Raw genomic sequence first — 25,975 nt, 5'->3', positions numbered from 1 at the left:
TTAAAGTGGAGGGTGTTTTTCTTGGAAAAAAAAAGTCATCTAATTGTGCAAATATATTGCAAATATTGTGCAAATATACCAAGATATTGGTATTACTGACAAGGTTGTTGATAGGTTCTAACATGGAGGTAGGATCTAAGCCACTTTTGTTCAGTCTCAAGATTCAATATCAAATTCCTTTCACCTCGAATGTGGTGTCCCCCAAGGTTCGATACTTCCCCTCTTCTCTTTATTATTTTCATGGACATGCTATTATCTCTGATACAGTCTCTTGAACTCATTCCTTGTATCTGTGCAGATGACATATACAGTTATTTGCTAATATTGACAACGCTAACTCCCAAGATATTCATATATTCAACAGCAAATTACCTCAAATAGTTGACTAGCTCCAACATCATTGCTTTGAACTCAACACAGAAAAATTGAAATCCCTCTTTTTAGGCCGCTCTTGTTTCCCAATGCTATCTATCCTAGTTCTTTTAGCTGACAGACCAATCGCTCTCGAACCAGCTCCTGAAAATTCTAGAAGTAATGTTGGACAGTACTATGAATTTCCAATAGCATATCTTTAATGTGGTCAAAGGCTCTTTCTACAAGCTAAAAATGATATGATATATGGTACTTGTATTTCTTCAACACCCAAAATATAGTTCAAAGCAGATTCCAAACATAAATGTGAAAGTAGAGAAATTACAAGTAAGATTTCTGAAACAGAATAGTCTTCAAATTCTTTCAGAAAGAAAGATAAGTATTCTCACTGAGGGCCCTTTTACTAAGCATTTATGTGTTCCAATTTGGAGTTACTGCCTGGCTACGGCGTGGCTCTTGTGGTAATTTCATTTTTGCCGTGTGTCCGATATGCGTGTCTGAAAAATAGTTTTTATTTTCTGGTGCATGTCCGCTTTGCGCGCCAAGTGGCATTTGATGCGCGTAGGTCATTACCACCCGGTTAATGCATGAGACCTTACCACTAAGTCAATGGCTTGCGGTAAGGTCTCAGACCCAAAATGGATGCGCGCCAATTTTAATTTTGTCGCACGTCCATTTTTGGCAAAAATTTTAAAAAGGCATTTTTTGCAGGCGCGCTGAAAAATGGATCTGCATGCACCCAAAACACGCGCCTACACTACTGCAGGCCATTTTTCAGCGCACCTTAGTAAAAGAACCCCTGAAATGGGCAAAGAGTTTCATACCTGAACGGCCTGATATGAAAAAGATGATTGCAATGCTTTTTTTGTATTTAACAACAGAAAATGATGGAATATGTAAAAGACTGTGGTTGCCTGCTCTGGAAAGAGTGAGGGCCAAAGGAAAAAAGTGTGATCAAATACTCAGGACAAGAACCATCAAACAGTTTATAAACCCAACAGGCCAATTTAAGAGATATGTGTATCAGTAGGAAGCCAGTGAAGCCTAACCAAACAAAGGGTAGCATGATCAAATAGTTTCTTTTTGAACACCATCTTAGCAGCTGTATTCTGCAAAAATTGTAATTTTGAAATTAAATGAGTGGATAGAAGACAGTATATAGCGTTAAATAATCCATAGATGATAAAACAACAGACTGCACTAAGACAGAACATTATTACCAGAGAAGCAATTTTTCTAATATGCCTAAGTTGATGCAGTTTTAAAAGTACAGATTTAGTTACAGCATTAATGAGAGGTATCATTGATAAAGAGGTGTCCAAAAAGACCCCAAGAACCTTTGATACTTTTTCTACTTTTAGGATTAATCCATCCAGTAAAACTAATTCCGTAGGGATGGCATTCTCTTGTCTTCTAAACCATAGAAGTTTGGGTTTAAATTAAATAGGGACAAAACCACATATATAGTACATTGGTCTTCAGTTCTACTTATACAAGATGAAACAGATGAAACGTCATCATTAATCAGTATTAATACAAACATGTCATCTGCATATGAGAAAAACATAGTCACAATAGTGGAGAAACCATGACAAAATGAAGACATATAAATGTTAAACCAGGATTGTGAGAGTGGGGAGCCTTTGGGAATGCCACAAGGTGATCTCCAACCTGATGAAAAAGCATTTGACATTTTTACCTTCTGAAATCTCTGATTCCAGAAAATCTTGCATCCAGTTCAAAACCTTACCTATATTAACCAGAGAACTCAATTTATTTAATAAGATATTATGATCTACTGTGTGAAATGCAGCTGTGAGATCATACTGTAGCAGTATAGATGACTTACCCCAAGCAAACAATGCTTTCACTTCAGTTGTAATTGCCAGTATTTCTGCTTACGTTGAATGAAAGGGTCTAAACCCAAACTATAGATGATGTAGACAGTCATACTTGGTCAGAAAATCAGACAATAACTCCGCCACATAAAGTTCTAAAAACTTAGGACCCTGTTTACTAAGCTGCGCTATAGGCACGCTAACTTTTTAGGTCATGCTAAAAATTAGCGCACGCTAATGATGGAGACACCCATTATTTTCCTATGGTCGCTATCATTAGCACGCGCTAAAAAGTTAGTGTGCCTACATTGCGGCTTAGTAAACAGGGTCCTTAGCAAGCAATGGAATTCTAGCCGCAGGTCAGTAATTAGCAAGTTGCCTAGCATCCAGCTTCACACCCTTAAGAATTGGTGTCAATAAGGGTGGAAAAGACATCATCTGCAGAAAGTCATTCAATTATACATTCTGGAAGATTAGCCGCCAAGTAAGCCAGGCAACTAACTATCCAATAAACAACTAGATTTAGAAAAATGTTTTAACTAAAATTTAGCTTTGTCAATTGTTACAAAAGGAAAATCAGACCATAATCTTAATCAGCTGGATAGCAGTCAAACACACTAAAATAGGTTGACTTAACTACTAATTCTAAATTAGGAGTAAATGAAGTTCTAATTTTATGAATTTTCTCTGAAAAATAAGATATATTTTGTCACTTCTTCTCCACAGTTGCTCTCCAAATTTGCAGTCACTCCCTAGTAGTCTCTAAATTGGACTACTGTAGTGCCTTCCTACAGTGAAATCTGACATCTGCAGATCGTCCAAAGTTCTGCTGTCAGGTTGATGAAAATATGACTATCCACCTTATAATTGAAAAAGAAAAACGCCTATATTGCGACCCAAATCGGGAGATAGACGTTTATCTCACAAAAACGAATAAAGCGGTATAATCGAAAGCCGAATTTGGACGTTTTCAACTGCACTCCGTCGCGGATGCGGACAAAGTTGATGGGGCGTGTCAAAGGCGTGGTGAAGGCGGAACTGGGGCGTGGTTATCGGGCGATCAGAGATGGGTGCCTTTCGCCGATAATGGAAGAAAAATATGCGTTTTTAGCAAGAATTTAGGGCACTTTTCCTGGACCCTGTTTTTCCACGAATAAGGCCCCAAAAAGTGCCCTAAATGACCAGATGACCACTGGAGGGAATCGGGGATGACCTCCCCTGACTCCCCCAGTGGTCACAAACCCCCTCCCACCACAAAATATGCCGTTTCACAACTTTTTATTTTCACCCTCAAATGTCATACCCACCTCCCTGGTAGCAGTATGCAGGTCACTGGAGCAGTTATTAGGGGGTGCAGTGGACTTCAGGCAGGTGGACCCAGGCCCATCCCCCCCCCCACCTGTTACACTTGTGCTGGTAAATGGGAGCCCTCCAAACCGCCCCCCAAACCCACTGTACCCACATGTAGGTGCCCCCCTTCACCCCTTAGGGCTATAGTAATGGTGTAGACTTGTGGGCGGTGGGTTTTGAGGGGGATTTGGGGGGCTCAACACCCAAGGGAAGGGTGCTATGCACCTGGGAGCTCTTTTACCTTTTTTTTTGTTTTTGTAAAAGTGCCCCCTAGGGTGTCCTGGCATGTGAGGGGGACCAGTGCACTACGACTCCTGGCCCCTCCCACAAACAAATGCCTTGGATTTATTCGTTTTTGAGCTGGGCGCTTTCATTTTCCATTATCACTGAAAAACAAAAACGCCCAGCTCACAAATTGTCGAATAAAACATGGACGTCTATTTTTTTCGAAAATACGGTTCGGTCCGCCCCTTCTCGGACCCGTTCTCGGAGATAAACGCCCATGGAGATAGACGTTTTTGTTCAATTATGCCCCTCTATGACTCCCAACTTCTTTGAGCTGAGCATTGGCTTCTATTTCTCAAGGGATCTCATTCATGATCCTCGCTCTGACCCACAAAGAATATTACTTTAGCTTCCCTATTTATCTGTCCAGATTGTTGACATCTTATGCTACATCTAGGACTCTAATAAGTTTGCAGCAGAACTTTCTTACAATCCCTTCTTTCAGGCATATTTACCTTGACACCATCAGAACCAAAATTATCAGTGTGGTGGCACCCACTCTCTGTCTTGAATGATTATTCAGTTGATTCAAAAAAATGGCCTGAAGACCTTTATTTTCCAGGATTCCTTTGGCCATCAAAATATCCTCTGCCACTGTGCTGCCTGCTCTGATTACAGTCAAATGACCTCGCTATCAGCTTCTGCTCTCTTCTCCTTCCTCTTCTGACTCCCTCTTACCCCTTCTTGACCCTGTCTGTTGCTGTCCTGTTGACAGAGTTCCTTTCCACCTTGTTGAACCCATTGTGAACCGCCTAGAAAGGTTCCTCACAGGCAGTCTATCAAATATGATTAAACATAAAACTAGATTTCAAAAAAGCAAATGAAATTTGTGGGTAAGTGCAAGGTGATCCATGTATGAAAACATAATCCTAATTATATTTATTATACAATGCTAGATTCTGTATTAAGAAACATTCCCACCTAGGAAGTGGATCTTTGAGTCATCCTGGGCAATATACTAAAATTCTTAGTCCAGTGTGCAGTGACAGTCAAAAAATGAAATAGAATGATGTGCACAGGGCAAAGATTTTTGTTTTCTTTTCAGTTTGTTTGGCCTTTTTCCCTGCTTTGGGGTGTTTTTTGGTTCATTTCACACAGTAAAACTTTTTTATGCACATTTAAAACTTTTACAAACAGTAATTGATAGGTTTAATGTGCTAAATTGATTGGGGGGGGTAGTTAGTAAGGTGTGTTACGTACATTAATATTACTGTATAAATTGAATGATATGGTTTGTGATGATGGTCCTCATTCTTCCTGATGCCTCTTCATCACATCCACCCCTCCTGATGCCCCCCCCCTCCCAAATCTTAACTTCACCCCCACATACCCCTCCTTTCCCAAAAAGACTCTCCACCCTACTGTAACCCCCCTCCCCCCAGCCTACCTTGTGAAATATCTGGGGTCTAAGGGGTTATGGAGCAGGAATGATCCCCAGTTGCTCCTTCCTCTGCTGGCAATGGGTTCAAAATGGCACCAGTGACCTCTGGGAGTCGCAATCCTTTTCACATAAGGATATTGTTGAATCTTTTTGCTTACTAAATTATCAAAACCTATCATTTTGATGAGTTATTTATTCAGGGGCCCTTTTACTAAGCCATGGTAAAAAGTGGCCTGCGTCAGTGTAGGCGCGTGCATTCGGCACGCATCAGGACAGTTTTTATTGCGTCTGTAAAAAAAAGGTTTGGGGTTTTTTTTTAATGTGATGGGGAAAGGGCATGCGGTAAAACTGAAACCAGAGCGCGTCTAAAACCGGCCTGAGCCCTTAACGTCACCCATTTATCTAGCTGTAAGGGCTCACGCACTACATGTGCGGTGATCGGTCGGCACGTGCCAACTGCCGATTACTGCTGGAAATGGTGCATCTGGGAGGAAATAAATAATTCATCCAGGTGTTATGGGCACGCGCCAAATTTGAAATTACTGCCAGGGGGCGTGCTGGCCTGGTGGTAGTCTCATTTGAGTGTGCACTGCATATGGGTAGAGCTTACTATGGCTTAGTAAAAGGGCCCCTCAGTGAGGTCATTTTCCTTTTATCTGGGTAGAGATTAGGATCTAGTCATGTTTTGTGTATAAATTGTGCTAAAATATAGACTATTCTAAGAAGTTTGCAACCTTTTTTTTCTCAGCACTGTACCATATGGGTTGGATTTTGTCTCTTTCTGGCTTTAGTATGATAAATGTATTGTCTCTTGCTTAAAAACACCACAGCAGAAAATAAACAAAGCTAGTGGAACTAGGCATCAGTTAATGCTTCCATTGTAATGCATAACATAGAGACATATTGCTCATATTTTTTGATTGTGCTCTTTAGAATAACCTAAAAAAGTATGCTAAGGCGTGTATTAAAAATGTGCCTCTTTCTCTCTCTCTCTCTTTTGTAGAAGTAGATATTGAAGGAATGGAATTTACTCCAGGTGAAATGGACAGTGTTGGAAGTGCCAGTGATGTGGAAGACCCCTACAGTTTGCAAAGTGGCTCTAGTGATGGGGGCTACACACATTCCCACAGACTTAGTGCCAGGCTGTCGTAGTGCCTGAGGCTTGACATCAACTCTGGACCATCTAATTGAAGGCACTTAAAGAAAAAATTCCAGAGGTGTCAACTGCCACTCTTCCGGGGAACCCATGGTCCCCTGCACTGTAACCACAGCAAGGGATATTACAAACCGTGGTTTTAATGCAGAGAACTGTGGTTAGGTACAGTTGTGACTTAAAGCTAGCTTGGCGTGGCCAGACTCACAATCCTTATCATTCCATTAAAGAAAAGTATTAAATTTAATTGCTGGAAACTTAATGGTATAAGAAGTTTAATAATTATTTTGTCAAAATTGTAAATGTAAAAAAAAACCTCATGTATGAAGTAATAATGATTCAAAATTAGTTTCATGAAACAAAACCCTATTTTTCATGTGGTAGTTTTTCATGAAACATATTAAAATGCTTTTTAACAGGCTGAAAATATGCAGCTGTAATAATTTGGGCAGTTGTGCTTGAGAAGCTGACAGTTCCTCAACATTTGTATCACCAAGTGATCTTTTATCAAGGTCAGACTAATAAGTCACTACTGTACATCAAAATGGGAAAAAAGCCAGCTCTAATGACAACTTCATATGACATGATGAAAGCTTCCTTTTGCTTTTGCCTTCAACAGCCAACCAATAGCAGATTAGAATGCCTTTTTTAAAGAGTTTAGCTCCAGACTTTACGTAGGTATTTCTTCACATACAAAGTGAATTACTGTTTCTTGTTTTCTTTTTCATATTTACAGCTGTGACTGCAGTTTTTCAGAGTGCATGGCTTACAGCTACAGTATTCAGCTAAAGCAAAGTTGATCAGTTTATTTTTATTTTATATTGCATATTCTAATTGCATTTTAGTTTCCTAAAAAGTGTGAAAAAATTTACAGCAGTGTAGTTAGTGTACATCAAATCTGGTCAGAAGAACTTATGTACATGAACTGTAGCAATACTATGAAGTTGTATTATACAACCTCAGCTTCAGGAAGTCATTAGAGCATGGCTTACTGGGTAAGAAAAAATGGATCAGCCTTTGCATTATCTGTTAAAGATGGTCTTTTAAAAAAAAGGACAAAAAAAAGAGAAAAAAGCTATAAACACTTTTAGACAAGTGATTTTAGCAAGTGTAGTCTATATTTCCTGTAAGAGATTTTGTATTATATTTTCCTAAATGTTCTCATGTACTTGTATTGGGAGGGGAATGGTACAGACCCAGACAGGAGTCTCAGGGACTCTTCACCTTTGTCATATTGTGCCTTGGTGACCATTTATGTATGCCTCTCCTTGATCACTGTTTAAAGGACAACTTAGTTTCTCATTTGTCGCTAGGTTCACAGAGACGTTTTCTTAAATTAAAAACCATCCCATATGCAGCTCCAGTATGGCTATTAAGTAACACTCAGAAAAACTTGGCAGAGAGGGTTGTCCTTTTCTTTGAATATTTAGCTCACAGGCTTTTTCTGTTAACTCTTAAAGCTAGTGTCTCTGTGAGACCAAAGTAATAGGATGCAAAACAAAAACAATGCATTGAAGTGTAGAATTTTAAAATGCAGTGCCATTTTGGGAGTTAAGACATAAATATCAAAGCAGGTGCAGTTCTTTTTAATGGTGTACAATACATCCTCATTTGAGTTTAGAAAACCCTGTGAAAAGAAATCTGAATATATTTGTGGCAGCTCAAAGTTCCTGTTGGCAAATTCTAAGCAGTAAGCAAAAGTGCAAACAAGGAACATATATATATTTTCATTTAAATAACTTAGGTTAAGATCAACCTCAGCTTTGATGTTGGGGTAAATTCCTTGATTATGAACTCTGGCAGCTCAAAAAGGTTTTGACTATTACGATGTATATTACTAATATCCTCTGTGCTGGGGGAAAACACAGCAATATTCTGACTGAGATTGATTCAGACCTTTTATGTGACTCAATATTTGGTATTTATGCACCAGAAAAGTCTTTTTGGTGAATCAACATGCAGTAATATGGTCTTATAAGAGGCTGAATGCTCCATTTGTTTAGGTGGCAAGTAACATAAATGACTAGTTCTTTTGGTGCAGATGTTACTGATTTTCAAATCATGGAACAATTGTTTACTTCAAGTGACACAGAACTGTTAGGAAAAAGGCTAGTATTTTTGTTGCTATTCATTTATTATAAGACAAACGGACTGCTGATGACTTTGTAAAGTGTTTCCTTTCATGAAAAGCAGCTCTTGCACAGAACCTAATAAAAGAAAACCTGAATTTTACAGTAAGGAAAGCAGAGGGAAATATCTTAAGTGGCTCCATTGCTATCCTTTCAAATGTGAAAATGATGATCCAGTGAGTTCTTCCAAGCCAGTCATTCATGGTTTTCAGATCAAGTAGAGCCGTTATAAAGCAGGGGGTTTTTTTTGTTTCTTTGTTTGTTTTTACCACAGTTTTGTAAATATTCTGGTGACCACTATCAAGCAGAAGAGCACTAAGAAAGAAATTTGATTTATATATGGCATTTTCTAGGGCCTGAAAAAAAAAAAACAGCGCCTTTTAGTGCATGCTAAGACAGAAAGATATATTGCACATGATCTTGTAGTACTATAGAAGTACAGTTGTACCCAAAACATAGAAAATTGTTAAAGGCTCAAAGAAATATAGAATCCAGCCATCTTGCCTAGCTGTGTCTGGTCTATGAAGATAAACCCCTTAAACAATGTAGAGCTATTTGTTTCATGTTGTTTTATTGATACAGTAATTAAATCAGCATTGTCTCTTATTCAACTTTAGTCAAAATTGAATGACGCAAACCTGGCATTCTGTCCCTGCAATTAATTCAGCCAGTTTTTATACAAATGATTCTCATTCCTGTCCTAGAGGAACCCTAGCCAGTCAGGGTTTCAGGATATCTGCAATGAATATGCATGAGATAGATTTGTGTACCAAGGAAGCAATACAGTGCAATCCGCTTAAGTGCAAGGGTCTGGGACCAAAGAAATACATGCAGTTAACTGGAGCGTGCACTTAACCATTGTGACACAAAGAAGCTTGACATCTGATAAACATATGTACAGTACTGTTTATTATACGTACAGTATACAGTCTCCGTTAACTGACGGGCTTACTTGAAGTAATCAATCATAGTCCTCTGTACACTCTTGTGTCTGTGAGTTCCATAGACTACGTCTGCCAGATGGTAAAAACTGTCATAGCACTGACATCCAGTGGCCTCCAGATAGGCCCACACGGTGTTGAGACTCTCCAGCACTCGTGTAAAAGTGACAGGAGATTGTTGAATTTCATCAGCATGTGCCTCGCTGCTCATTTCATCATCTGTTTCATCATCAGCCATTGCCTGCGTGTAGGCACATATCTGGACATCAGTGCTGTCGTCAGCTGTTTGTAGATCGTAATCAACAGCTACGTAGCGATGAAACTCCTCTTCAGTAACACAGGCTGGGATGTCAATAGCCTGTTCATCTGACGCGTTTGCAACAGCTTCATCTGTTTCGTCCCTCTCCACATCCCTAACAAAGCTTGCACACTTGTAGCAGTTCACAATGGTTGCCTGTGTAACATGTTTCCAGGCTTCTTTCTGCATATGTAGGGAATCCAACAGTGGTAGATTACGAGCCAGTTCAACAGCACGTTTATCCTTGCCAGTCTGGTCATCCATAATGCTCATCAGACGACGTAGCACAAGAGCCCAATAATGTTGTTTGAAATTGGCTATTATGCCCTGATCCATAGGTTGGATCAGAGAGGTAGTGTTTGGTGGCAGGAAGACCACCTTGACGTTAGACAGCCTGACATCATCACTGTGTGCAACACAATTATCACAAAGCAACAAAATCTGACGCTTTTGTGCCCGCATTCTAGTGTCAAACTTCTTTAGCAACTGCTTCCAAATTTCCCCAGTCATCCATGAATTTGCGTTAGCCTCGTATGACACAGGAAGTCACTTAACATTCTTGAAGCAATGGGGCTGTTTGCTCTTTCCAATGACGAGGGGTTCCAACTTCTCATTCCCATCCATATTGCAGCAAATGAGGATCGTCAGTCGGTCATTCGACATCTTACCTCCTGTAGTTTCGGCTTGTTTGAATGCAAGTGTTCCATCAGGAATCGCTCGCCAGTAGAGACCGTTTTCATCAGCTTTGAAAATGTCACAAGGTGCAAACTCATTCAAGATGATAGGAAGAACTGAAACAACCCAATTTTCAGCACCAAAGTCATCAGCTTCTTATTTTTCACCATGCTGTTTCTTGAATTTTATGTCGTTCCTCTCCTTCCATCTTTCCAACCATCCAACAATGGCTTTGAATTCAGTTAGTCCAAGACTTTCAGCTAGCTGATTAGCTTTCTCCATAAGCAGTGGACCACTGACAGGAAACTGTCTGCGCCTGACTTGAGAAAACCACCGAAGAAGAGTATCTTCTACCTCCTCAGCTTTTCCCACCCGTTTTCATTTCCGTTGTGGATGTGTATTGTTTTGCCAGTGTTACAGAAGCTGGTCTTTCTGCTTCAAGACACGTGAAATTTGACTGGGATTGACACCATATTCTTTAGCAATAGATGCTTGACTTTGTTTGTGTACACTCTAACAACATTCTTTTGCTTATTCTGCCTGTGGCAGTTAAAGGGGTGGTAAATTTGAAATCTTGTTGGTGAATCTTGCACTTATCAGTTGTACGCTAAACCGAAGTTTGTCCCCATAGAAATTGATGGCGCCAAAAACAGGACCGAAGTACGGCATGCAGTTAAACAGAGCATGCGCTTATCTGACGTGCACTTAAATGGAGTGCACTTTATATGCAAATTGATCTCATGAGTATTCATTGTGGAGATCAGGCGACTCAGGGGGAGGAATGCTGGCTTCGGCCTAACCCCTGGTAAGCTTTTCCTTGGCTGAGAGGTGCCCAGCTCTACCACCGGTGCTGTGGAGGACTTGCAGCTCATCTGCATATCCTTACAGCCTTCTCCAGGGTGACTCCCAGGTCCACTCCGATCCACTCAGGGCCTCCGCTCTAGGTGCCCAGTGCTCCCACCAGGTGCTGTAGAGGACTTGAGTTATCTGCAGCAGGGCCCATTTTATTCCTATGGGCCCTGAAGCAGATAACTCGAACTAAGCTTTAATAAAAGACCCCTAGGTTGCATGTGTCTCTAAATAGACACTATTATATTAAACCACATAATAAACATTGGATTTAAAATTGTACATTTAACTTTTTTCAGGTTATTATCATAATCAAACCATGGTAAGAAAAGCTATTTTTTAAATCATTTTCTTTGAGTAATACAACTGAACAAAATTTACCAGTATGCTACTTAGTATTTTGAGTTAAATCTCTTTTTATTTATTTTAAAGCTAAAGATATCTGGTAGCAAAGAATACATTTAAAATTAGGTATGGCAAGTTAGTGGTAAAGATAAGATTCTGCTGTTAAAAAAAAATTAATGGTGATATACACGTAGTACCAGACTATCCCAGAATGGCATATATCAGGGAACTAATATTAGCACTACTAGTTATTCTCAAAAGAAATTAGGGGAAACTTCAGTAAATGGTGCCTAAAGATCAACATCGAAAAAAATAGTACGTAGCACTATTCTATAAATGGCACTCAGTTAGTTACCATTTATAAAGTAGTGCTAAGCACCAGGAACAGTGACTACATTTAGACGTGACCATTTACACCGACGAAAGCTTGGTATAAATCCCTGCGCCTAAATTATGCATGGCTTTACTCTATAACAGCGTGCATAAATTGTGGGAATGCCCTTAATCCACCCATGTTGCTCCCATAGCCGTGTCCCCTTTTTGGAGCCTTGCAGAATATTTATGTATGTAATTTTTGATTAATGCCAATTAGCTCCGATCATTGTTAGCTCCCAATTATCGGCACTAATTGGCTCATTCAATTAAATTGCACACACAATTTAAAGCAGCATTTAGAGAATTAGGGGGTTGATCCCAGCCACTACTGGTGCCATTTTATTTGGGCAAATAGGTAATTACAAGAGTAATAGAACCAAACCAGGAATTGTAATCTAAAAGCAGCTCTTTTTGTAAAACAATTGATCTTGTAAAGTTGCAGCTTTTTAAAATGTGTATTTAGTGTCAATTGAACTTGACATAATTAATAAAGATATGTAACCAAGAGCACTTATTTAAGCTTTAAGAAGACTAGTTGCCCCAGTAACTTCTGGTGTTCTGTTAATTCAGTCTTTGATACTCAAAGGCAGTTGTATGCACATATACAAAATTAATCTTTTCATTGTAAATACACATATAGAAAATGAAGTATGTTTTAAATGTCATAATGTAGTATATAGTTTACATTTTCTGAGTTTTAGGATTGAAAATGTCAATTTTGTATATGAACCCAAAAATAAACAGATTCAAATATACATGATTTCTAGTGCAGTTAAAATATTGCATTGCAAGGGGAATTTCATAACAGGGCACCTAAAGATATTTGAGATGTGCTTTATTTTGTAAAGGCAATATAGGTGCCTATGTAAAATATGCACAGACACAGATTTCTATCCACTCCGAGGCCTGTGTAAACGTTTGCACAATATTCTGTGTATACACATGTTGCATAAATTTGTGCACATTGCAGCCTCACCCCTTGGAATGCCAGCACGCATATAGGTACATGCATTTACTTACATGAGCATATCCAACCACACGATTTTAGAAAAGCACCTTTCTAAAGTTGTCAGTATCCTTGTCCTCAGAAAAAGGTGCTGTGCATGGAAAAGTCTTTCTAAAATAATCTCCTAATTAAGACCAATTCAGATGTACTAATGCGAGAAAAATTTACAGGCCTTGTTTACTAAGCTGCACTATAGGCTTGCTAGCATTTTCAGCATATTCTAAACGCTAGCGCGCCTTAGTAAACAAGTCCCTAAGAGAGGCTGTTTTGCCTTATTTGCGTTTTTGTATACTACTTGCTATTCTGCTGTATAAGGGAGCCTTTGCAAAATGTTTCAGCCTCACATAAATTGTGTACAATTTTATGTGTTGATGTGCTGATACAGAATTATGGAATGCAGCTTGTTAACAACCAGTAAAGCATAGTTAACCTACATACAAAATTAAAATAGGTTTTACAAAGCTTATTTCGCAATAAAACTCACCACACCTCAGTGAGCAGTAGTTACTTTTCTTGAAAAATGTCCTGCACATTAAAATAAATCCACTAGAAAAATAGCACATATCTGCTCATAAGTCTGAGCAGAAAAAATAGTTTATATTTTTTAGATGATGTACATTTTTCTTGCATTAGTACACCATCAACCTTTGATTATATATATTTCCTGCAAGAAGGGTTTTATATTCATTAAAAAGAAGCCCAGGCTATCTGTGACAGGAGGTGATTTGCACACAGTCTCTCATTCATCAAAAGTTGAACTCACTCCTAATGCATCTTAGTCTAAAGTAAGGAGATGACTTTTGCATGCATTATGAATTTAGGGCCCCTTTTACCAAGCTGCGGCAAAAGGAGGCTGGCGTCAGCGCATGTTTTACACGTGAGCCGAGGCCCCCTTTTACTGCAGCTGGTAAAAGGGAAGTCTCATCTTCCTTCAAGGAAATGGCCGGGCGGCAAGTAAAGCACTTGCCGCATGGCCATTTGGGGGGGGGGGGGGAGCCCTTACCGCCACACATTGAGGTGTGGTGTAAGAGCTCTCGTGTTAACCCGACGGTAACCGGGCAGTGCCGATTACTGCCAGGTACACTCCGACGCTACAAAAATAGTGCCAGAAATTACTGCGCAGAAAGGGTGGGAAGTACTGCTGGGCTGCTGCGGTAGCCTGGCAGTACTTCCTGTACAGCGAGCGGTAAGCCCATGTTGGGCTTACCGCCGCTTAGTAAAAGAAGCCCTTAGTGCTTTGTTTCATTGTTGTAGATCCTATTTTATTTCCCTGTGCATAAAACTGTAGACATTTTCTGGAAAATGAGCTTGCAATTTCTGTTTTCCTCCATAGTCCTCTAACCAAATTATCACTTCTGGGATGTAAATTGAACTTACACTTTAATGAATGGGTGAATTGTCTCTAGAGAACAGTACTAAAATATGTAGATGTCCATATGATATGCTCTTACCATCACAGTGCATCATTTATGCATATTACATGCTACACCTATCTCTTTGAAAGCATATTCATATTTTACCTGTTGGACATGGAAACTGCTCAACACTAATGAGTAATATTATCTTGAAAGCAAGATAAAGGACATAAATAATATATGGAAATGCAGGTTACAAGAGGCAGCATAGCTGTCCCAAAATATCTTGGAAGCAGGAATTTGCAATGGTTTAAGCATGGCATGGTGAAAATAATCCATAGTGACAGCATTGTGATTTCAAAACGGCAGCCTTTTGGTCGAAATGAAAACTGAGGGGACATAATTACCAAGCCATTTTAACTGACAACATAACACTGGGGCCCTTTTACTAAAGACTTGGCACGCAGCAACAGGCTTACTGCATGCCAATCTAGACTACCACAGGAGCCCAGCAGTAGTTCCCACCTCCAGCATGCGCCATTTTCAGCTCTATTTTTTCAGCTCTATTTTTGTAGTGCCGGTGCTTACCCAGCGGTAATCAGCATGGGAGCTCTTACTGCCAGCTCAGTGGGTGGCGGTAAGTGCTACCCCCCTTAAAAGGGCGCGCCGCAAGTGGTTCACTTACCACACGGCCATTTCTTTTCCAGAAAAAAAGACAGCCTTTTACTTACTCTGTAAAAGGGGGCCTCAGCACGTGTTAAAAACATGCCGAGGCTAGTGCAAGCCCCCTTTTACCACAGCTAAGTAAAAGGACCCCACTGTGTGCTAACAGTTTATGGTGCTTTGTTAGGGGCCCTTTTACCAAGCTGCGGGGAAAAGGGTCCTGCACTGGCGGTGGGGGCCGTTTTTCCCATGCGCCAGGACTATTTTTACTGCAGCGGGTTAAAAACAAAGCCGCCAGTATTAAGGGGGTGATAAGGGCTCCCACACTAACCTGGTGGTAAGTGCCTGGTTACCGCCGTTCAAGCCATTTCCAGGGGTTTTCTTTTTCACCCAGAAATGGCGCACACTCAGGGTGGGACTACCGCCGGCAGCCGTGTTGGGCCGGCAGCAGTCCCGAAAGAGCAAGTGGTAAGCCTGTGTTGGGCTTACTGCAGCTCTGTAAAAGACCCCTTAGTGTGCACCAATTTCAGCAGTAGCTTGCTAACATGGAAGGGGGCAGGGAATGCACCGTACAGTTACTGCAGCTAATAGCACAGCACAGTTAACACTGCTTGTATAAATGTAACTAACTGCATCACATGTTATGTGAGAGAACTTTTAACTGCATTAACTAAATGGCAAAAAGTTGGGAACTGCCCCCTGCAGTTAACATGAAAGCTTTGCAATTACTGCATATTAATTGCGACCATTAACCCATGGTAACTGCAAAACCTTAGGTCGCATTTGTAAACAGGACCCTAAATAAGTATGAAAATGAAGTGTTGTATGTGAGTTAGACAGTGAGTGGTGGTATTGACGTTTTGTAAGGCTTCTTGGCCATGAAAGTTGCCTTCTGTGGAGGCTTCTTTATAAAACTGGCTGGTGATATTTTAAAGATGGACTGGGCAGGTTCTGTGCCAGAGACATTTGAATATATATATGAAAAGGAACGCTTTATGGCTGGTAAGATGTATAATATTGTAAAAGTTCATTTGTACACACGTACATGGTGCTTGCTACATCTTGTAGCACACAAAGTAATGTGCTGTATCATTCTTTCATTGTAAAATTTAAAAAAAATTTTATACATGAGATTCTTATGGTGTTGAGTGTGATTTTTTTCCCTTTTAACTTTTAATTTTGTCTCTTTCTCCATTGTTGTGGTCCTAACCAGGAAATGCATTTAGGGGTCCTTTTACAAAGCTGCAGTAAAAAGTGGCCTGCGGTAGGGTGGGCGAGCCTTTTTGACATGTGCTGGGCCACTTTTTACCACGGCTGGGGAAAAGGGCCATTTTTTAATGGGCCAGGAAATGGGCGTGTGCAAAACGTAAAACTAGTGTGCGCCTATTTATGGCCTGAGCCCTTAACACCAGCCATTGACTTAGCTGTAAGGGCTCATGCGCTACTGCACGCACAAACATGGCCACACTGCTGATTACTGTTGGGAACGCCCTCACAGTAGAACACAAAAATATTTTCTACTGCGGGATTCGGTATATGACAAACTCAGAATTATCGCTGAGTGCACTGCGTACGCTTTGTAGCGCTATAGAAATGCTAAATAGTAGTAGCAGTAGTAGTGCACGCGTTAGCCCTCCCACAGCTTTGTAAAGGGCCCCTAAATCATCAACCTGGTAAAATATATTTGGAAAGCATGCATGAGGTGTCATTGTGCTGGCATAGATAATCCTTATGCTTAGAAAAACCTATATGTGTGATAACCTAGTCGTAAGTTTTATAGTGTAGATCATGTAACACTATTTAAAGCAGCACTCTATAGCTAGTAAAATTACATATTTTTAAATTAAACTAACAAAACACCAGTGGCCCAAATTGCTTGTCAGAAGTAGAATCCACTATAACAAGGAAAAACCTAACACAAAAATCACAATTTGTGGTAAATAAAATAATAGACAACCCATACATAATAACTAGCCTTGCCACAGTAATAAATAACCCTATTTAAAAAATACCTGTCCTAGGGGCTCTTTTACAAGGCTACTGCACACTAAAATGGAACTACTGCTGGCCCAACATGGCTGCCAGCGGTAGTTCCGACGTGCCTGAAAACAAATTTTCTTTCTGGCATGGCACTAACCCAGCGGTAATCAGGCAGTGCTGTGCGCTGCCTGGTTACCACTGGGTTACCATGGGAGCCCTTACTGCCACCTCAGTGGGTGGCGGTAAGTGCTGCCCGCCACATGGTTATGCGGTAAGACTTACCTTGCCACATGGTTATGCGGTAAGACTTACCTTGCCACATGGGCAATTTTTTCTTTTCAACTTTTTACCCACTATGGTAAAAAAAATCCTGGTACACAGGAAAAACAGCCCCCCACCACTACCACAGGGCCATTTTTACCGCAGCTTAGTAAAAGGATCCCTTAGATAGTAAGTTCCAGTGTAGAGAGTGCAGAAATAATTGGATTGTCTAAAATTTATATACAAATAAAACTTATAATACAATTGTAAACTAGCTCTGGTAGTCTAACTACAAATGACTGTAAAAATGATCCTTTGAAATGTTGCAAAGGTACAGTTTTACACATTTTGGGCTAAATTCTATGTATGGCGCCTGAAAATTGTGCACAGAAAAAGAAATATATGTCTCGGTGTATTCTCTACGCCTAAATTTTATAGAAGAGGCTTAAATTTCCACACGGTATATAGAATACGCAGAGTGTCTTTCCACTTGACCAAATTTAGTCACAGCCACTGGGTGCAGAGCAGTTGTATTCTATAACAACACGCATAGATTTTACAAACGTCCATGCCTCGCCCATGGCCACATCCCTTTTCAACTATGTAACTTAGAATTTACATGCACCACATTACAGAATATGCTTAGCAAGTTCTGCGCGTAAATCTTATTTAATGCCAATTAGTGCTGATAATTGCTTATTAACATCCAATTGACAGCGCTGATTAGCTAGTTTACCATTTAAGTTACGCGCATTGTTATAGAATACGCTTCGATTTCCGTGTGGAAATTAAGGTGTGATATATAGAATCTAGCAGTTAGGGACCCTTTTATTAAAATGCACTTGACTTAGCAGTTATAACAGCTTAATGCGGGATTTTACCACATGGTAGCACTAAATTTTACGTGGCACCGTTTGGAGGTATTCCCACGATTTTTATTACAGGTCATGAAGTAATGTTCCATTAGCTCACACACGGTACATGCTGAGAGTTAACACAGGACCACTTATTGTGTTAACTCTGTGTTTGTCAGAACACAGTAAGTGTAATATGCTAGCTGGCTAATACTTCCACGCCCACTCTGCCCAGGCTATGCCTCCTGACAGAAAAATTCTAAAAAATTTTGGTAATTCACGGTTTATCATGCAGAACAAACTACCGCAAAACCCTTAATACAGTCATGTGTTTGCCTGTTTCCATGGGCTAACCATGCTTTAAGGTTCCTTTCACTAAGGTGCACTGAAAAATGGCTTATGGTAGTGTAGGCACGGGTTTTGGGTTTTGCTGAAAATGGACATGCGGCAAAATCAAAATTGCAGTTCTTCCATTTTGGGTCTGCGACCTTACCGCCAGCCATCAACCTAGCGGTAAAGTCTCATGCAGTAACCAGGCGGTAATGACCTATGCGCGTCTAATGCCATTTGGCACACGTCCGATACGCGTGTCCACAAATATTCCCACAAGAGGCTACCTGATTACCGCCAGGTTAGCGTGGAAGTGCTTACTGCCACCTCAGTGTGTGGTGCTCCCCCCCCCCCCCCCCGCATGGCCACAGTTTAAGAGCAATCTTACCGCATGGCTATATCTTTTTCAACCATTTTACCCACTGCGGTAAAAGGGCCTCAGCGGGTAGCAAGAACGGCTCTGTGTCAAGACATGGCTATATACTGTGCAAAATTTCCTTTAAAAAAAAAACAAACTTTTTTCCTTCAGCAAAAGCACACTTGTTTTCCTCTTTCACCCTTCTGAGGCATCCTCCTCTCTTTACTCATTTTATTTTATTACAATTTCTTGGCATTTTGGAATAAAAAATATGCACAGTTTGTACTTAACTCATGCCCTTGTTTTACCAACAGCTCCATTCATGAGTGCACTCTTCACAGTCTTTCGCTGCTGTTCTGTTTATGTGTCTGATTCCAGTCCTTTAGTTATGAAAGGCATGGTGGCATCTAAATTTATCTTTGATTCATGGGTACATATAAAAAGAGAGAAACTAAAAATAATTATTTTATACTCTGTCAATCTTCTGTGGTAGACTGAGGAAGTTGTACAAACTTGTGTTTTATTGAATTGAATAACTGAAGCCCAAAATTATATTGGGAAACTCTCTTTTTTTATTTATTTAAGATGACTGAATATAGACTGGTGCATCAAAAACACCTCCAGAGTAAGGGGTGAGTCAAAAGACAAAATGGTAAATAACTAATTATTGAATGCACAAAACAGCAAAGATGACCCAAAAAAGGGAAACATAAACAATAAAAAAATATAAAAACCCAAGTATAAAATAAAAAATAAAAAATGATAAAAATAAAAGGTACATAAGTACATAAGTACATAAGTAGTGCCATACTGGGAAAGACCAAAGGTCCATCTAGCCCAGCATCCTGTCACCGACAGTGGCCAATCCAGGTCAAGGGCACCTGGCACGCTCCCCAAACGTAAAAACATTCCAGACAAGTTATACCTAAAAATGCGGAATTTTTCCAAGTCCATTTAATAGCGGTCTATGGACTTGTCCTTTAGGAATCTATCTAACCCCTTTTTAAACTCCGTCAAGCTAACCGCCCGTACCACGTTCTCCGGCAACGAATTCCAGAGTCTAATTACACGTTGGGTGAAGAAAAATTTTCTCCGATTCGTTTTAAATTTACCACACTGTAGCTTCAACTCATGCCCTCTAGTCCTAGTATTTTTGGATAGCGTGAACAGTCGCTTCACATCCACCCGATCCATTCCACTCATTATTTTATACACTTCTATCATATCTCCCCTCAGCCGTTTCTTCTCCAAGCTGAAAAGCCCTAGCCTTCTCAGCCTCTCTTCATAGGAAAGTCGTCCCATCCCCACTATCATTTTCGTCGCCCTTCGCTGTACCTTTTCCAATTCTACTATATCTTTTTTGAGATACGGAGACCAGTACTGAACACAATACTCCAGGTGCGGTCGCACCATGGAGCGATACAACGGCATTATAACATCCGCACACCTGGACTCCATACCCTTCCTAATAACACCCAACATTCTATTCGCTTTCCTAGCCGCAGCAGCACACTGAGCAGAAGGTTTCAGCGTATCATCGACGACGACACCCAGATCCCTTTCTTGATCCGTAACTCCTAACGCGGAACCTTGCAAGACGTAGCTATAATTCGGGTTCCTCTTACCCACATGCATCACTTTGCACTTGTCAACATTGAACTTCATCTGCCACTTGCACGCCCATTCTCCCAGTCTCGCAAGGTCCTCCTGTAATCGTTCACATTCCTCCTGCGACTTGACGACCCTGAATAATTTTGTGTCATCGGCGAATTTAATTACCTCACTAGTTATTCCCATCTCTAGGTCATTTATAAATACATTAAAAAGCAACGGACCCAGCACAGACCCCTGCGGGACCCCACTAACTACCCTCCTCCACTGAGAATACTGGCCACGCAATCCTACTCTCTGCTTCCTATCTTTCAACCAGTTCTTAATCCATAATAATACCCTACCTCCGATTCCATGACTCTGCAATTTCTTCAGGAGTCTTTCGTGCGGCACTTTGTCAAACGCCTTCTGAAAATCCAGATATACAATATCAACCGGCTCCCCATTGTCCACATGTTTGCTTACCCCCTCAAAAAAATGCATTAGATTGGTGAGGCAAGACTTCCCTTCACTAAATCCGTGCTGACTTTGTCTCATCAGTCCATGTTTTTGTATATGCTCTGCAATTTTATTCTTAATAATAGCCTCCACCATCTTGCCCGGCACCGACGTCAGACTCACCGGTCTATAATTTCCCGGATCTCCTCTGGAACCCTTCTTAAAAATCGGAGTAACATTGGCTACCCTCCAGTCTTCCGGTACTACACTCGATTTTAGGGACAGATTGCATATTTCTAACGGTAGCTCCGCAAGTTCATTTTTTAGTTCTATTAATACTCTGGGATGAATACCATCAGGTCCCGGTGATTTACTACTCTTCAGCTTGCTGAACTGACCCATTACATCCTCCAAGGTTACAGAGAATTTGTTTAGTTTCTCCGACTCCCCCGCTTCAAATATTCTTTCCGGCACCGGTGTCCCCCCCAAATCCTCCTCGGTGAAGACCGAAGCAAAGAATTCATTTAATTTCTCCGCTACGGCTTTGTCCTCCTTGATCGCCCCTTTAACACCATTTTCGTCCAGCGGCCCAACCGACTCTTTGGCCGGTTTCCTGCTTTTAATGTATCTAAAAAAATTTTTACTATGTATTTTGCTTCCAACGCTAATTTCTTCTCAAAGTCCTTTTTTGCCCTCCTTATCTCCGCTTTGCATTTGGCTTGGCATTCCTTATGATCTATCCTGTTACTTTCAGTTGGTTCTCTTCTCCACTTTCTGAAGGATTGTTTTTTGGCTCTAATGATTTCCTTTATCTTACTGTTTAGCCACGCCGGCTGACGTTTAGTCTTTTTTCCCTTTTTTCTAATACGTGGAATATATTTGTCCTGAACCTCCAGGATGGTGTTTTTAAACAGCATCCATGCCTGATGCAAGTTTTTTACTCTGCGAGCTGCTCCTTTCAGTCTTTTTTTCACCATTTTTCTCATTTTGTCGTAATCACCTTTTCTATAGTTAAACGCTAGCGTACTTGATTTCCTAGTTTCACTTCCTTCAATGCCAATATCAAAACCGATCATATTATGATCACTGTTATCAAGCGGCCCTCGTATCATTACCCCCTGCACTAGATCATGAGCACCACTAAGGACTAAGTCTAGTATTTTTCCTTCTCTTGTCGGCTCCTGAACTAGCTGTTCCATGAAGCTGTCCTTGATTTCATCAAGAAATCCTATGTCCCTTGCGTGTACAGATGTTACATTAACCCAGTCTATATGCGGGTAATTGAAATCCCCCATTATTATTGTGTTGCCCAGTTTGTTTGCGTCCCTGATTTCCTTTAACATTTCCGCATCCGTCTGTTCGTCCTGGCCAGGCGGACGGTAGTACACTCCTATCACTATCCTTTTCCCCTTTGCACATGGAATTTCAATCCACAGTGATTCCAAGGAGTGTTTTTGTTTCCTGCAGAATTTTCAATCTATTTGATTCAAGGCTCTCGTTAATATACAATGCTACCCCTCCACCAATCCGATTCACCCTATCACTACGATATAATTTGTACCCCGGTATGACAGTGTCCCACTGGTTATCCTCCTTCCACCAGGTCTCAGAGATGCCTATTATATCTAATTTTTCATTTAGTGCAATATATTCCAACTCCCCCATCTTATTTCTTAGGCTCCTGGCATTCGCATATAGACATTTCAAACTATGTTTGTTGTTCCTAAGTACATCATGCTTAGTACTTGACAGTATTAATTTTTATTGTTATTTAAAGATACCCGATCTACTACAATCTCTTTTGCAACCTCACTATCAGGATACTCTATCTTCCCTGTTATGGTGATATCTTTGAAAGATACCTTATCCCGAACCATGCTCTTTTGAGCGACTGTCGGCCTTCCCCCCATTTCTAGTTTAAAAGCTGCTCTATCTCCTTCTTAAACGCCGATGCCAGCAGCCTGGTCCCACTCTGGTTAAGATGGAGCCCATCCTTTCGGAATAGGCTCCCCCTTCCCCAGAATGTTGCCCAGTTCCTAACAAATCTAAAGCCCTCCTCCCTGCACCATCGTCTCATCCACGCATTGAGACTCTGGAGCTCTGCCTGTCTCTTGGGCCCTGCGCGTGGCACAGGTAGCATTTCAGAAAATGCTACCCTGGAGGATCTGGATTTCAGCTTTCTACCTAAGAGCCTAAATTTTGCTTCCAGAACCTCTCTCCCACATTTTCCTATGTCATTAGTACCCACATGTACCAAGACAGCCGTCTCCTCCCCAGCACTATATAAAATCCTATCTAGGTGACGCGTGAGGTCCGCCACCTTCGCACCAGGCAGGCAAGTCACCAGGCGATCCTCACGTCCACCAGCCACCCAGCTATCTATATGCCTAATGATCGAATCACCAAGTACAACAGCTGTCCTAACCTTTCCCTCCCGGGCAACATTTGGAGATATATCCTCGGTGCGAAAGGATAATACATCCCCTGGTGGGCAGGTCCTGGCTACAGGAGTACTTCCTACTTCACCAGGGTGATGCTCTCCTTCTAGGAGACCTCCCTCCTCCAAGGTAGCACAGGGGCTACCTGACTGGAGGTGGGACTTCTCTACAACATCCAAAAAAGTAAAAAAGTAAAAAAAAACTCAAGACGACACACAAAAAGATAAAAATCCAAATTTTATTGACGGGTGATATGACTCGACACAGCTGTATTTCGGCCCAACTGGCCTGCATCAGGAGTCTGTTTCCTGAAGTCTCCTATGGTCCAGCAGCCTTAGATCTCAGGTCTAAGCAGGCTGAAGAACCATGGGAACAATAATAAAACTGAAAAGTGCAGCCAAAAAAAAAAAAGCTAAGGGAGCTACAGAAGAAAGACAGAAGGTCCCACACCAACTTGCACATCAGTGAGAAAGAAAGGGAAGGGAAAGGGGGAAATGGGACTTGATATACTGCCTTTCTGAGGTTTTTTTGCAACTACATTCAAGGTGGTTTACATATATTCAGGTACTTATTTTGTACCAGGAGCAATGGAGGGTTAAGTGACTTACCCAGAATCACAAGAAGCTGCAGTGGGAATGGAACTCAGTTCCCCAGGATCAAAGTCCACTGCACTAACCACTAGGCTACTCCTCCACTCTATTGCTGTATGTAAGAAGCAGGGCCGTGCCTAGGGTCTCTGGCGCCCCCCTGCAGACTATCAGTTGGCGCCCCCCCCCCCCGTGAAAATGATCACGCCCCCCCCCATGAAAATGATCGCTCACCACTTGCCACACTGAAAGGAATTGTCAGCAATATTCTTAGAAACAAATTGCTATACATTGCAAAATAAGATAGCAGATGTAAATTCTCAAAGTGGACATATTCCAAACGCTAAAATGAAAATAAATAATTTTTTTTCTACCTTTGTTGTCTGGTGACTTTCTTTTTTCAATCATGCTGGTCCAGTATCTGATTCTGCTGCTATATGTCCTCTTAACTCCATTTCCAGGGCTTCCTTTCCATTTATTTCTTTACTTTTCTCCTTTCTTCTTCATTTCTTGCTCTATATCCATTTCCAGCAATTTCTCCTCTCTCCCTGGGTCCTGCCCTCCCATCCATGTCCATTCTTGTCCCTCTCTGCCCTTCCCTCCTCCATCCATAGCCAGCAATCCTCCTCTCTCCCCTCCCCTCCATTTCCAGCAATTTGTCCTCTCCCTGGGCCCCCATGTCCATCCTTGTCCCTCTCTGCCCTTCCCTCCTCCATCCATAGCCAGCAATCCTTGCCTCCTCTATCCCCTCCCCTCCATTTCCAGCAATTTGTCCTCTCCTTGGGCCCTGCCCTCCCATCCATGCCTCTCTGCCCTTCCCTCCGCACCCTGGGGCCTTTAAATCTTTTACTTCCGGTCGCAGCAGCGTCAGTGAAAGCGGCGCGCTGCCGACGTCTCCCTTCCCTTTGCGCTCTTGGTTCCCTCAGTGTCCGCCTTCTTCTGACGTCAGAAGAAGGCAGGACACTGAGGAACCAACGAGTGCAAGGCAAGGGAGACGTCGGCAGCAGTGGCGTAGCTAGGGTAGTTGACACCCGGGGCCGGTCATTGTTTAACACCCCCCCCCCCCCAAATCCAGTACTAGGCATACCGAGAATATAAAACACTCACGACCTATAGAGCAATTTTACCATACCATAAGCAGTCGTTTCTACGAGTCACACAAGGGAAAGGAAAGCATCTTAAACACTAGTGAGCACTAGAACATCAATTCACCTATTGTAAAACGAAAACAGACAGATTAGTACAGATCGTCGATCCTGCACAGTCAATGCCAACCGAAAGCCATGTCTTTTTCACAAATAGATACACCCTAATCCACTATAGAATAAGTAATCATAAACTTTCTATTTAGACAAAAATTAAACTGAACCCCCAATGCCAGACTCTGTATACAATGCAACACCACAGAAACAGAAACTGTCCCCTAGTACTGTGCAAAATATAAAGACAGCAGATGTAAATTTGAAAAAACTAACAAATACCAATCACCACTTTACAAATTAACAAATAGAAATAAAACAAATACAGAAAATAAAATAATACCATTTTATTGGACTAATACATTTAGCTTCCAGAGGCCAAAATCTCCTTCCTCAGGTCAATACAGTATAGTGCTGTTACAGTATCCTATCCTGATCTGAGGAAGGGGGTTTTGTTCTCTGAAAGTTAAGTCAAAATGTATTAAAATTAGTCCAATAAAAAGATTACCTTATTTACATGTTCTATTTATAAACATTTATTAACACAGCTAAAATACTATATCCTAAAGCAAAATAATAAAATATATATTTACAGTTTGTTGTCTTTGGTTTCTGCTTTCCTCATCTTCTTTTCACCGTCTTCCTTCCATCCAGCATCTGTCTTCGCTCTCTCTCTGCTCTCCAGTGTCTGCCCTCTCTAATGTCCCTTCCATCCACATCTGCCCTCTATTTCTGCTCCTTCCATCCACCATCTGCCCCAGTCTGCCATCTCTCTCTCCCCCTTCCATCCACCATCTGCCCTCTCTCTCTCCTTTCCCTCTAGCATTTGCCCTCTATCTCTGCCCCCTTCCATCCACTTTCTGCTCTTTCACTCCCTTCTATCCACTGTCTGCCCTTTCTCTCT

At 41.2% G+C, this 25,975-nt stretch overlaps 1 protein-coding gene across 1 annotated transcript in view; it reads left to right on the top strand.

Annotated features, from left to right (window-relative positions):
- Window positions 1–9,291, top strand: part of MXD4 (MAX dimerization protein 4) — a 104,290-nt gene extending 94,999 nt beyond the window's left edge. Inside the window, exon 6 of the mRNA XM_030191109.1 lies at window positions 6,230–9,291. Within this exon, the coding sequence (XP_030046969.1) occupies window positions 6,230–6,378 (149 nt within the window). The 3' untranslated portion in view covers window positions 6,379–9,291. The remainder of the gene's footprint in view (window positions 1–6,229) is intronic.
- Window positions 9,292–25,975: the final 16,684 nt, after the last annotated feature.

This window comes from Microcaecilia unicolor, chromosome 2 (assembly GCF_901765095.1).
Source record: "Microcaecilia unicolor chromosome 2, aMicUni1.1, whole genome shotgun sequence".
Lineage (NCBI taxonomy): Eukaryota > Metazoa > Chordata > Amphibia > Gymnophiona > Siphonopidae > Microcaecilia > Microcaecilia unicolor.
This window is presented reverse-complemented; position numbering and strand designations above follow the sequence as displayed.